Source organism: Saimiri boliviensis, chromosome 10, assembly GCF_048565385.1.
Source record: "Saimiri boliviensis isolate mSaiBol1 chromosome 10, mSaiBol1.pri, whole genome shotgun sequence".
Taxonomy (NCBI): Eukaryota; Metazoa; Chordata; class Mammalia; order Primates; family Cebidae; genus Saimiri; species Saimiri boliviensis.
In genome coordinates this window covers 82,555,243-82,568,927 of record NC_133458.1, presented here as the reverse complement: position 1 = coordinate 82,568,927, position 13,685 = coordinate 82,555,243, and the positions used below count along the sequence as shown (strand labels likewise).

At 35.1% G+C, this 13,685-nt stretch overlaps 1 protein-coding gene across 17 annotated transcripts in view; it reads left to right on the top strand.

The window, feature by feature from the left end:
- Positions 1 to 13,685, top strand: part of CRPPA (CDP-L-ribitol pyrophosphorylase A) — a 653,179-nt gene that overhangs the window by 108,751 nt on the left and 530,743 nt on the right. For all 17 annotated transcript variants that reach the window (XR_012512151.1, XR_012512148.1, XR_012512150.1 and 14 more), the window contains one exon: positions 3,320 to 3,365. Coding sequence is in view for 10 of the 17 variants with exons in the window: in XM_074379565.1 (XP_074235666.1) it covers positions 3,320 to 3,365 (46 nt within the window). In the remaining 7 variants the exon portion in view is untranslated. The remainder of the gene's footprint in view (positions 1 to 3,319; positions 3,366 to 13,685) is intronic.

The window sequence follows — 13,685 nt, the reverse complement described above, 5'->3', positions numbered from 1 at the left end:
AGTTTTGCTAAACATTCAAGTTGCCGCTTTATTTTGAAGGGAAAGATGGGAGAACATTATGTGTTGTCTGTCTTAAGTTATTGAAGATAGTGGCCAACTGGCTGTGTTCTGATAGTTGTGGGGTTTTTTTTGTTTTTGTTTTTGTTTTTTTTTTTTTTACTATTTTATGTTTCAACACAGAAAAACAACATGTGGATGTGATAGCTTCAGCCAGAGTGTACCTTGAAGTAGCTAAGAATCCTGATCTGGGAATGAGAAAACAATTACATGTGTAGATCTGAGTTTAGGATTCTTTTTCTATGGAACTTCTTTTTAAAGCTAAATATGTTACGCAGCTGAAAGAGCACACAGAAGCTCAGTGAAACAAAATAGAGAAAAATTGAACTGAACTAGGTGAGTGCCAGGTGTTGGGTTGGAATTTCAGCTGCACAGAACATCTTTTGTCTTCTTCAGGTGGTCCCCGAGACTCTAGTGAGCACCATCTGAAAACCAGCAAATTAGAGGATTGATGTTCTTTCTCATCACTACAGGATTGATTTTTTTTTTTTTAAGTAATTTTTCATAGTAGGGTATTGTGGAAGGTCAAAGAAAGACTACTTATGCTAATAGAATAACATGAATACTCATTGTCAGGGTGTTGGGTTTTTTAAATTAAAATAAGGACAACCCATATTGCTGTAAAATTTAGATGGAAAAAATGAATAACCCATCAGTTGAGAATTACAACATTTTCCAGTCACACTGCTTTTGAAGCATGTTAGCTATGAAGGAAAAAAATAAGGCTAATGGGACTTTAGATGTTTATAAGATACATTTTCTGTCATTTACTTAAATTCGATCAGTATTTGTTGAGGCACAATTGAGGTATTCAACAAAGCTCCTTGTAAAATATGTTAATAAACCCTTAGTATATAGTAGATATCCATGGCCTATAGGAAAAGGCTGACAGAAAAAAATTCAGGAGTCTTTCTTGTTTATGCCAGTTAATTAACATAAAAAGAGAAAAAATCTCTGCATCGTAAAAAATGTATTTTATACTGAAAAGTGACTCCACTGCAAAAATTAAATCTGAATGTATTCTGGAAAAGTCATGTTAGAATCTGAGAACTTTTCTATAAATCCAGAAATCTATCATTTAAAACTGTTTGAAAATGTAAGGTACATTCATATTCTATTTTAATGTAGAATGCAGTTTTACCCTTCAAAGCAGGAGGGAATAGAAAATCAACTAGGCATATTTCCTTAATTTCTGTTGTGAGTTTATCCTATGTAACAAACTATTACTGTAGAAAAAAATTTCTCACATTGCAAATATTGAGGCCTAATTTCAGATACCTAGTTAAGTTTACATATTCATTAAAAGAAATAAACACTAACTCTATTCAACTTTACAAAAAAATTTCTTAAATAAAATGAATCTCTACATGTTGGAGATTTTTGATGAAGTTTTTTTTTTTTTTTCTCTCTCTCTCTCTCCATTCCCAGCACTTAAAACAGAGCCCAGAACACGGTAATGTTTTGATGAATTATTTGTTGAATAAATTAGGTAATACATAACTTGATTTGGTAAAACGCATAGCATGGACCTTGAACTGTCTGTTTTCTATCATTTTTCTTCCCCCAGGTAGGAGTATTACATTATGGATCACTAACCTAGGAGTCACTAGTTTTGGTTGGCATGTGCTTGTTTTAGAGATAAGATAGCATTTCACATTTTAATATATTGGTTGAATTGCTTGAACAACTTTTTATCTGTGTTATCGAGTTAGTTGCTACTTTATTTCTGGATGGTGAGATACAGTTTAGGTCCATGATTTACCTGCCAGGATAAAGACATAGCAGAGGAATCTATTTTGGATAGAAGTGCAGTAGCCCATGTCACTAAACAAAGTTTCTGTACAAATCTTGTAGTTACCTAATCTGGAGGATAAAAAGTCCAATTTCATAATCACAGTCAGGTAATAATATGGTGGGAATTTCTCAAAATGGGTTTTTAGAACACTTGCATCATAAATATCTTGGTACTTAAAAGTAGCATTAGAAGGACACATGCACACGAATGTTCATTGCAGCACTGTTTGCAATAGCAAAGACTTGGAACGAACCCAAATACCCATTGCTGATATACTGAACAGGGAAAATGTGGCACACATACACCATGGAATACTATGCAGCCATAAAAAACCATGAGTTCATGTCCTTTGTAGGGACATGGATGAACCTGGAAACCATCATTCTCAGCAAACTGACACAAGAGTGGAAAATCAAACACCGCATATTCTCACTCATAGGTGGGTGTTGAACAGTGAGAACATAGGTACACAGGGAGGGGAGAATCACACACTGGGGTCTGTTGGGGGGAAATAGGGGAGGGACAGTAGGGGTTGGGGAGTTGAGGACATAGCATGGGGAGAAATGCCAAATATAGGTGATGGGGAGAAGGCAGCAAGTTACACTGCCATGTGTGTACATATGCAACAATCTTGCATGTTCCTCACATGTACCCCAAACCTAAAATGCAATTTTAAAAAATTGCTATCCAAAAAAAAGAGCTTTTAAGAACTTATAAAAGCTTATTAATACTGTGTCATGATTTACTATGTATTTCAGTTCTGTGATACAGAATTAATTATGTACCACAGTGCACTTACATGTTCTGTACCTGAGCTCAGTGGATGGGAGTCTTTCAAGTGTCTGCCATAGAACAGGCACATACTATGATGGCAGGTTACATTACAAGGAACAGGTTACACTTATTAAGAGGCTCCATGTTTTTAAGGAAAGATTATTGCTGTTCTTAGGGACATAGGGATATGCTATAGGCTCTATTTTAACCACATTTTAATAAAAATCTTAGAAGGTAAATCTTACCTAGGTATGTATAGATACACTCAATTCTGAAGTAAGTCCCTCTTAACATATATTGATCTTTCAGAATTAGTTCAGCTAAGAAAGCAACTCAGAGACTTCCACCCTACCTTTTTTTTCTAGCATAAAACCTCATTATGCACTCATGTTAACACTGTTGTTTAAGCACTACCACATTTTCTTTGAATATAATACTTGAGTTACATTAAGATTTCAGTAACCACTGCCATATAATATCTCAGTTTATTCAGAGCTTTAAAAACAAATCAACCATTTGTAGAAATAGAATATATTTTTATGTGAATTTGCTGATGCTTTTCTAATTTAGGAAATGTCAGTATTACATGTTTATAGTTTGTGAAAAATCAAGAATGTCCTGGAGGGCATTATTTTATGGCTTGCACATTCCTTCCTGCTCTGTTAAGTCTAATGAAGTTTATCTGTCCTTTAGGTGACCTACAAACGAGATCTGTATGCGGCTGAATCGATTATTAAGGGTATGTTTGGCCTTATGACTGTCAATTCCTGTGTTTCAAAAATGTAAGCCAGTTCAGAATTTCTTATGACTGTTTAAATCCCAGCAATCTTGAAAGCAGGAAAGCTTGTAGGCCCCCAAGGTCTTTGATTTGTTTTTAAAAAATAATTATATTTTATCTTGTTTCCTGCTTGTGAAATAGCACTTATTATGATGTCACATTGATTTTAATTTTTATAAAGGAAATACTTTATTAACTTGAGGAAAGTATAGTACATTGATACTATTAGAAAGAAAACGGCAAAAACTGATTTATATAATTTGGTAAAGGTCTCACTTCATTTTTACTTTTTTTGATGGAGCCTTGCTCTGTCACCCAGGCTGGATTGCAGTGGCATGATCTTGGCTCAGTGCAACCTCCACCTCCCAGATTCAAGCAATTCTCCTATATCAGCCTCTGGAGTAGGTAGGATTATAGGTGTGTGCCACCATGCACAGCTAATTCTTTGTATCTTTAGTAGAGATGGGGTTTTACCATGTTGGCCAGGCTCAAATTTCTGACCTCCTGGTCTACCTGCCTCAGCTTCCCAAAGGGCTGGGACTACAGGCATCAGCCACTGCTCCCAGCCCGTTTTTACTATTAAGAGGATTGCCTTCTCCCCTTAACAGTGTTGTATTGGTACATAACATAGCATCTTCTATATGAGAAACACTATTTTTCCTAACTAGATATATCAGGCTGGACAGGGTGATTTTTAAAGTTTCTTTTGGGTTTGGACAACGACTGCAATTTTGTAATTGTAGATATCACACATGGGATAACCCTTTTTAACTTTTTCTTCTCTGACTCAAAGTTCTCAGCTAAATAGAGTTAGTTTATTTAGCAAGCAATAAGTATTTGTTATTTTGCTTAACACTATGCAAGGAATGTAATTAAGATGTACTAGAGACAGTCTTTGTATATTTTTGTAACCTGTTAAATCAGCTTTCTCAGTCGTGGCACTCTATTGGCATTTTAGTATGGAAAATTCTAAGCTGTGTGGACTGTTGTGTGGATTACAAGTTGTTTAGCAGCATTCCTGGCCTCTGCGCACAAGCTGTCAGAAGTATCCATCCCTCACTCCCTTACCTCTGGTTTTGACAATCAAAGGTGTTCCCTGGTATTGCCAAACATTGCCTAGGGAAAAGACATTTCCCCTAATAGAGAAACACTATTTTAAAATACGTACTCATAGCAAAATCAGAAGTGTTCACCCCAAACCTGAAACACATGTAATACTTTACAATATGTTAGAAACGATTTCTTTGAAAATAGATTATGGCTAGAACTATGTGCTCAGTTTTTCATTGAGAGATGAACTTCTAAATTCAAACTCTTATTGAAATAGAAGAAAGTACTGAATCTGCATTCTGAGTCCATCAGTTTATTTAACAATCAGTGGACTTCACATTCAGAAAATGAAAATCTTTTCTCTGGTTATGATAATATATTTGTGGTTTACCCTCAAGTTCTTTGTCCTTCAAGGATATTTTGTTTCAAACAATTAATGTACTATAACTTTTGCATCTGTATATGTGTATGTAAACAGATCATTTATAGCTATAAATCAAAATGTTGACATATATTTACATGTCAACCAAGCAATATGTAAACATTTCTTTGGAAAAGTCAGCTAAACCATCTGTGGTTGGTCATGTCCTCAACACAGGAAATATAAAACTCAGTTTAGTTTCTTTATGAAGCTTCTTTGTATGTACAACCTAGGAAAAATGGAAATGATTTTTTTTGTCAACAATTAGTAAGGAGTTCGACTGCGAAGTCTAATTGCAATACTTGGCCTATGTATTATTAGAGCCTTCTTAAAATGTAAAACCTATACTTCAAGTGTAATTGTAGGGGCTGTGACTTTGGAAATAGTTTGTAGAAATGGCTTTTATTTATGTAAAAGGTTCTGGTCTGCTACTTTTATTTTTAAGGGATTTAAAACAAGTTCTTCTTATATTCTTAGGGAAGATAATCCAAATTGCCTAATGTAAATGGCTGTTAAGGTCAACAAATTTTTTAGTTTGTATATCTAATAACTTTTTGTATATCTAATAATAACTTTTTGTATATCTAATAACTTCCCAGCACATTCTCATGCTTCTGGTATACTTAGAGGATCACTGCTGTGGGACCTTCCTAATCTCAGTGAATGTCCTAGACCAGCAGCATTGTGATTACCTGAGAACTAGAATCTCAGGCCCCACCTCATTCCATGAGAGTCTGCATTTTAACAGGAGCTCTGGTTGATTAGTTTGTACATTAAATTCCAGATGCTTTCCTCTAGGCTGCTCCTCAGTCTTATTGGTTATTTGTTTCTAAAAAATATCTTTCTTGCATTAAGAGCTTTAAGTCCTACGATCGTCTCCCAGCTGTGGTGCTTGTTTGCTCACCTGAGATAACCCATTCCATTTATGACTTGTACTCAAGACTATCTCTGATGGTAGAAATGCCTCTGTAGGCATAGGAAAGAGAGAACTCTTGGATTAAAATGTGTGTGTGTGTATATATATATATATATATAAATATATATCTGTTAAAGCACATAGCATACTATGAGAGCTGTGTATTTACCTGTAGACATTTTCCTAGTGATTAATCAGAGTTACTTTGAGAAACAGAATCGGTAGGATATACAGAGCTATAGCTAAGATATATACATATATACATAGATTAATTATGAGGGATTGGCTCAGGTGATGATGCATGCTAAGCCCCATGATCTGCCAGCTGCAAGCTGGAGGCCCAGGAAAGGCAGTGGTAGAGTTCCAGTGCAAAGGCCTGAGAACTAGGGGATTCAAGGGTATAAATCCCAGTCTGAGTCCCAAGAAGACCCAAGAGTGTGTCTCTGCTCTAGAAGAAAATCCGCCTTTCCTTTGCCTTTTTGTTCTATTCAGGATCTCAGAGGATTGGATAATGCCCACACACTTGAGTGAGAGTGATCTTCTGAGTTGTCCAATTCAAATTCTAACCTATTCTGGAAACACCCTCATAGACACACTTAAAGAAAAATGTTTTACCAGCTATTTGGGCATCCCTTAGCCAGATGTAATTGAAACATAAAATTAACCATTTTTATGACACAATGAACTATGTTCAAAGTATTTTTTAGGCACTGTTACTATTACACAGCATTTATTGGGCACTTATATTGTGCTGGGCATTGTTTGAAGCGTTTTAGGTATGTTATCTCTATTTCTTATTTCTTCAAGAACTTCATGTTATACTACAAGCACTGTTATTGTTTTCATATACTAGAATATTTGAGGGTTTTAAAGCAAATGCTGACTTGAGAAAGATAATTGTTAACCACAAGTCTCTGCCTCAGGCAGGTTAGCTCTCTTTATATTTCTATTTCTTTTTTTCCCCCTCCTTTAAATAGAGATTGTACAAATTCCCTTATCTGAAACCTTTGGGCTATATATGTCTTAGATTTTGGAATAATTTGTACTTCTAGAAGCTACTGCAGTACATCACATGTTATATCACATCCCCAGTGGGATTTTGGATGCCACCACAAAGTGAAACTTAAGATGCATAAATGTTTATGCTCAATGCAGTAATAAAGGCCATAGAGCTTCTAAGGCAGTTCAAGTTCAGGACTGATTTTGCCACTCAATTTATGTAAAAACAATTGTTTATTATGGTTTTAAGCACTTTTTGGATTTTAGCATTGCCTGGAACCTGTTTTTTTGTTGTTGGATGTCGGGGACCAGTCCGGGATGGCACGTCTGCCGGGGGTCTCTCAACCTGCAAGAGGGTCCCAGTACCTGGAAGAGAGCGTGCGCTTGAAGAAACAAGAGAGACAGAGAAAGCAAGGTGTCTGGAGGGCTGGATAGGCCGTGCCTAAACAGCAGCCTTTATTTTTCAAAGGCCAGGAATAAATACACTTTCTTTGCTCTGGTTTATGTCATTGCAAGAGGAAATGCAAATCTGTACCTTACATGGCCTATACAGTAGAGAAGTGAGATACACAATCAGTGGTTGCAAGAGGAAATGCAAATCTATACCTTACATGGCCTATACAATAGAAAAGTCAGATACACAATCAGTGGTTGTAAAAAGTAACAGAATTTCCTGTGATCACAAAGCTTGTTTACATCCAGACATTATTCCTCCTGGCTGCAGGTATTTCTGGTTTGATCTTGTTTTAGAACTGAGATGTGAAAAGGTTTTCTGGTTTTCCTCATCAGAATATCTTTTAACCAGATTCTCCTTTGTCTGCTCCTGACTCAACTTTTCTCAACTCCCCCTATTCAGGAGTCTCTGAGTCAGGGATCAAAGCCATCCGTATAGTGGCATTTGCTTTGCAAATATCCCCACAGTTAAACCATTATCTAGGGTACAAGGCAGTCAGGCAAGTAAAGAAAAGTTTAAAGCTTATTCTTAAAGAAAGAGTCATAAAAAGTTAAAAGCAGAAACTGGTTGATGGCAGGGAGTCACTCGGTCTAGCAGCACCGCATAGTTTTAGGCCCAAATAATATCGTGGTTGATATTAGAAACTGATCACTCATCTTTCAGTTCCTTTTTCCTGATAGCTCGACTGCCTCCAACAGGAAACTGTGTTTGGGATCAAACTCACCGTATAGTGAGACCCACGCCTTTTGGGTGTCTCACACGGGAATGTTCCCCACAGTTGTTGCTGAGACAGAATCTCACTTTGTTGCCAGACTGGAGTGCAGTGGCACAATCTAGGCTCACTGCAACTTCCACCTCCTGGATTCAAGCAATTCTCCCTCAGCCTCCCGAGTAGCTGGGACTACAGGTGCACACCACCATACCCAGCTAATTTTTGTATTTTTAGTAGGGACGAGGTTTTACTGTGTTGACCAGGATAGTGTCGATCTCTTTAGGAATGTCTAATTTTTAAGTTACATCCCCTAACATTTAGTTGAGTTGAATTACATAGGCTAACAGATGCAGTTGCAGTTTTCCTTAGACTCTAAGAGATTTTATGGCCCTTCTGTCCTGTGTTGCCATTCTTCTTGCTCCTAACAGATGATTATAGGGAACCAGAATATCTATTACTGTATGGTTTTTTTTCTTTTTAAACGTAGAAATGCTATAGCATTTTAGCATTCTTTGTCAGGATTTAAAACCAAGACGGGGAGGACACTGGACTCATGCTAGGTGCCTTACATGTTACATGCTATCTCACTTACTCTTTACAATCACACTAAAATAGTGCTCTCATTTTGCAGGTAGGAAAACTGACAGAGGTTACTTTCCTCTGAGCTACACAGTTAATAAGAGCAAAGTCCACTATTTAAGCTCAGGTCATTGTCCTTAAATTTGACTCTACTCTAGGACATGTCCATTTTGTATCTCTTATTCACATAGCTGCTCTTGCTGCCTGCTAAAATAGATACTGGACTGCAGAGCTCTCTCTTTGTTGGGTACATAAGTGGTTTATAAAGTTCGACTTGCCTAGCTCTAATTCCTCTGAGTTAATTACTGTACCTTCTAGCTGGTCTGAAGAAGAATGATCCTATAAGGAAGACAGAAAATTTTATCTTCCGATGTTTTCCTAAGCACATAGTACAGTCTTCTAGAATGTGTTAGTTACTGGTATCACAGGTGTGTGAAAAGCATCTAATGTTGTAATGACAGATTTTTAGATATGCTTAGAAAAAAAATAAAATTCCAAATCAAAATAACGGCTTTAAAATGATTTGGGGTACTGTTTAATTTTTTTTTGTTGTTAATTCTGGTAGTTGATGTTCATTATCTAGACATAAAACATTCCTTTCTAGGATGGAACTTTTTTGTTCTGTAATGAATGCTTCATTTTTTAAAAGTGTCCTTCCTGAGCTCGTTTTTTTTTTTTTTTTTTTTTTTTTTTTTTTTTTTTTCTGTCAAATAACAACTATTGCTGGTCAACAAATTACATTCCGTAAAAGTAATGATATCCTTGTTTACTAAGTTGTTTTTTTCAGGTACTAGAAAACATTTCTAGGATAAATACCATGTCTCATGTCTTGCAAGAACATTTGGACTCGGAAATTATTTGTCACCCAAGTAGTCTGTGTGTTTTGGACCATCTTAATTTATCTTCAAGTCAGTATCTTTTGTTTAGTATGGGAATTTTAAAGTTGGGAGAAAAATAATACTCTTTTAGTGGTACTGAGGTTTGCTAACTTAAAGGCATACTTTTGACTAAAATCTCCAAATTGTGATATATAGCAAGTCTCTAAATCTGATTTTTATCTTAAATTTTTAGGTAATTTTAAGCCTAATTTATTTTAGCATTAATATGTTTATATGGATTTCCATTTATAGTAAACTATTTGAAATAGAAAACATGTATAGAAGGTGATAGTTTGTCTTTCAGTCTGTTAAAATATAATTAATTACAAATTTGTTAAAACTATGTAAAATAAAGCAATCATAATAATCCCTTAGGTAGAGGGTTGGATTTGGTGGTGGTTCTTTAATGTTTAACTCATTCAGGCTTCTGTGAGTGAAATTTAAAACAGTTTTCTAGGGAGTAGTACAAGAAGACAGTGGACTGATGAGTTTGTAAATATCCACTTAAAAAAGAGGTATTGTATTTTTGTCGCTCAAGCTAGTTAAGCCCACCCAAGCCTGCTCTGCATGCTCAGATGAACCCAAATGATTAAAGTGGTAACAGATGCCAGTGGTAACATACTTTATATAGATTTACATAAGGCATACAAACAGTCCCAACCCACACTTGATTTAGTATGCTGAACATATCCTGGCATGAGGGTCAATATTCTAAGAGTTTCTAAGAAAAGCCCCTAAATCCTGCATTTATTTTTTACCTCCATTCTTCAACTATTTAATGTATTCAAGTTTGTAGCTAAAGAGTATTTTTAAAATTTTATTTTATTCTTTAATGGTTATAATTGTATAAACCCTAGTAAGTTTGTGCTACAAAACTGCCTCATGGTACTTCTTTTTATATATGGTGGTGTGTATTAAAAAAGAGGAAAGATAGGTAAAATTGGAAATTCATTTCATCCCTTTTGGTTTTAACTAGCTTTAGTTGACCTTTTTTTCCAGTCATTATGTAATGTTTTCTGTTTAAGTATTTTCAGGAAATTGATTTTCTCTGAAATACAGCATCTTACTAGTTCAGAAACCTACATCTTATACAGATAAGTGATACCAGTAGATTTCTTTCAGTAAGTACTTAGCAGCTGTCAAGTTACCCTCATGCCATATTTTTTTTTTTTTAAACTGTACTGGTAGAAGAGCAGTTAAATTCTTTTATATTTAGACATTGAAAGTAACTAAATATACTTTTAATTGGCATTGACTGAAAGGAATAAAATCACATGAGAATAACTTTGATACATAATTGCTGAGAACTAGGAAGATTGTTGGACTGTGTTTTATGCATATGCAGAAACCAGTGCCTTGATTTCTTAGTGATTCTTTAACTTTTTTACTTAAAATCATGGCATTTGATGTGCAATATTGTTGGTTTGTTGAGTCTCTTGGATCAAGTTGGAAAGATGAGGAACTTTAAATCAGGTTTTCCAAATCACTAACCAGACAACATTTTGCATCTGTGGTATGTTCTCATCAGGCTTTTTTGTTAAATACCCAGAATGACACCGTCTGTATTGTTAGTCATGTTTTTTGGACAATGCAAAGTGACAGCTAAGATGATTTATATAGTAACCCTAATTTTTAATGTTTCTGGCTTTGGGGATGGTGCTTAATTTTTCAAATATTCACAGTAATACCATAACTTCTTTATAAATAATATTTTTTTGTTCTTTTTTCTCTCAAAGAAGACCGTAACTGTATCTTTTCTGAATCTAAGAACATTTGCGTCAAGCTTTAATTAGTAAAAGCAGGAAGGCTGCAACAGGATTTAAAAGCAGTTTGGTCCCCTTGGAATCTTACTGTTACAAAAAAGAAAAAAGCACATGGGCAAAGTTCAATATTTGGGTCAGGATTAGGAAAAGTAGAGTTCATTTGTTTTAGTTTTATCATTTCCTTAATTTGTTGGCAGTGAAACAATAATTTAAACATAAACAAGTAAATGTATTGCTTTTGAAGGTCACATTGAGGTATTAATCAACTAGCTAAATAAAACTTGATACCGGACAAAAGCTAATAACAGATACTTCACTCTAATGTAGATAGTTAAAAAAAATCCAAATATTTATGCTCAAAGCAAATAGTACATTTGGTAAATATCTTCATGAGTCACTAACCTTGGAATATTACTTTTCCTTTGAACTGTTCTCTCAACTAACTTAGAGAATATATACTACTCTGAAAAGCAAAAAAAAAAAAAAAAAAAGTGTTGATACAACTCTGCTGAGAACAGGTTTTTCCTTTTGATTTGAATTAGAAAAAAATGACACAGACACGTGGAGTAGTTTTAAGGAGCAAGGAGTTTAATAGGCAAGAAAGAAGGGGGAAGAAAGAAGCAGATGTCGTTGAGTTAGAAGACAGTCATATGCTTGACTCTTCTGCTTACATGTAAAAACATGTGCAGGAGAAAAGATGTCTCAGGCCTGGTTCTTAGTTTTAGTTCTAAGGTACGAAACCTCATCCTATATTCAGTGACTCACTTAAAAATTTGGTTAAGATCTGATAATACAAAATATCTTTTAAAAAATCTGCCTATGTGCCATTGTCCTCCAGTTGAAACATGCTCAGTTAGTTTGTGAGCTAGCTTATCAGACCACTTTGACCTTTTAATGGGGGATGCCTATGGTTTTCTGGCAAGTCTTTATTGTCTCTGTCCATTTGTACTGTAGTATATTGCCTTTTTCGCGGTTCTGCTTGTATTTACTGCCTAACTTTATTTTTCCGGTTCTAATGGCTTCCTATTTCAAGGTATTCAAACAAACCTTGAGTCCCCTTTACAGATGAAACTTAGACACATCAAGACTCAATAGTGGTGATTCTCTTTAATATCACTTTAAAATTCTTTCTTGTGACACAGAAAATAGACTCTAAGATTGGCTTTTGATTCAAGGAATGCAATAGGGTAATGGAAAACACTGTACTCATTTTGAATGAGTTACAACTTGAAATATCTTTTGGAAATGGCTACTTTTGGATTTGAGACATTATTTCTCAAAGGACATTAACTTTAATTCAAGAGGCCAGTACAGTGGACCAAAAAGCTCAGTAAAAGAATGGCAGATTGTTGAATGTTTCCAAGAAAATTGGAGCAAGATTTCTGGATATTTTGCCCACCTGCTTGAGGATTTACCTTAGTGTTTGTCTTTCTTCCATTGTTACTGAGCTTCTTATAAAATACAAACAGCATTCTTATTGGAGGTAATTGATAAAAGCATATGCATATTCCTTGCTCCTTAATGTGTCATGTGTCTGTCACATGGTAAAGCAGAAACTGTATTAGAAACCTTACATATAACTGTTTTGTGAAAATAAAAGACCCCTGATTACATCTATTTTCTAACTGTTTGTAGAAGACAATATACTTCCTATATATCAAGAGATCCAATCTTCAAGAAAAGTAAGAGGAAGCTTTAAAAGACATGTATGTTTCTGATTAGATTTTGGCCTTTTTGATAAACTTTGAGATTTATACATTATAACTCCTTTTGCTTATGAGATTTTAGTCAGAATAACACTGGAATTGAACATTTATGAAACCACATTATATACAGCTATGTTTTATTAAATCATGTATTCTAATGAAAAGTGGCTATATTTTAGATTGCAAATAACATTAAACCAGGGAGTTGAACCCTAAAGAAGTTATTTTGCCCTTAAAACTGGATTGAAATTTGAGAACATTTAAAAGGAGTCTGGCAGATGGATATACTCAAATCTCTGACATTCAGAATTTCAAGCTAGGCGTTCCTTAATCCACCTTTCAGCAGAGATGTTTGGAATTCTAATTCTTCCTGTCTCTGTGCTACCATTGACTCCTTGAAAGAAGTAGAGGAAGAGGAACATACTTTTCTTGGAAGGGCCTCCATGTCTTCTTTTCTTGCTTTTGGACCTAATAGTACATAGCTATAGCATTGAAGAGTCCTGCACAAAAGGACAACTGACCTCCTGAGAAGTTCTAGATTAATATCCTATGTGCTTCAATAAATACTAATTGTCTTTGGTATTTGAGAATATTGTGTTCTCTAGTATATTGTGGACCAGTGAAGCAGCCAAAACTTTGAAGTCCTCTGTCTGTAGCCATCAAATTTGAGTATGGTTGGAGAGTATTGTTAAAACTAGACAAATGAGAGACAGTATGACTTTGACTTTGAAATTTAAAGATTTAAACAGTCTCTACTATTTTGGTACACGATGGCTAATGTTCTGTTAGATAAGCAGCTGTCA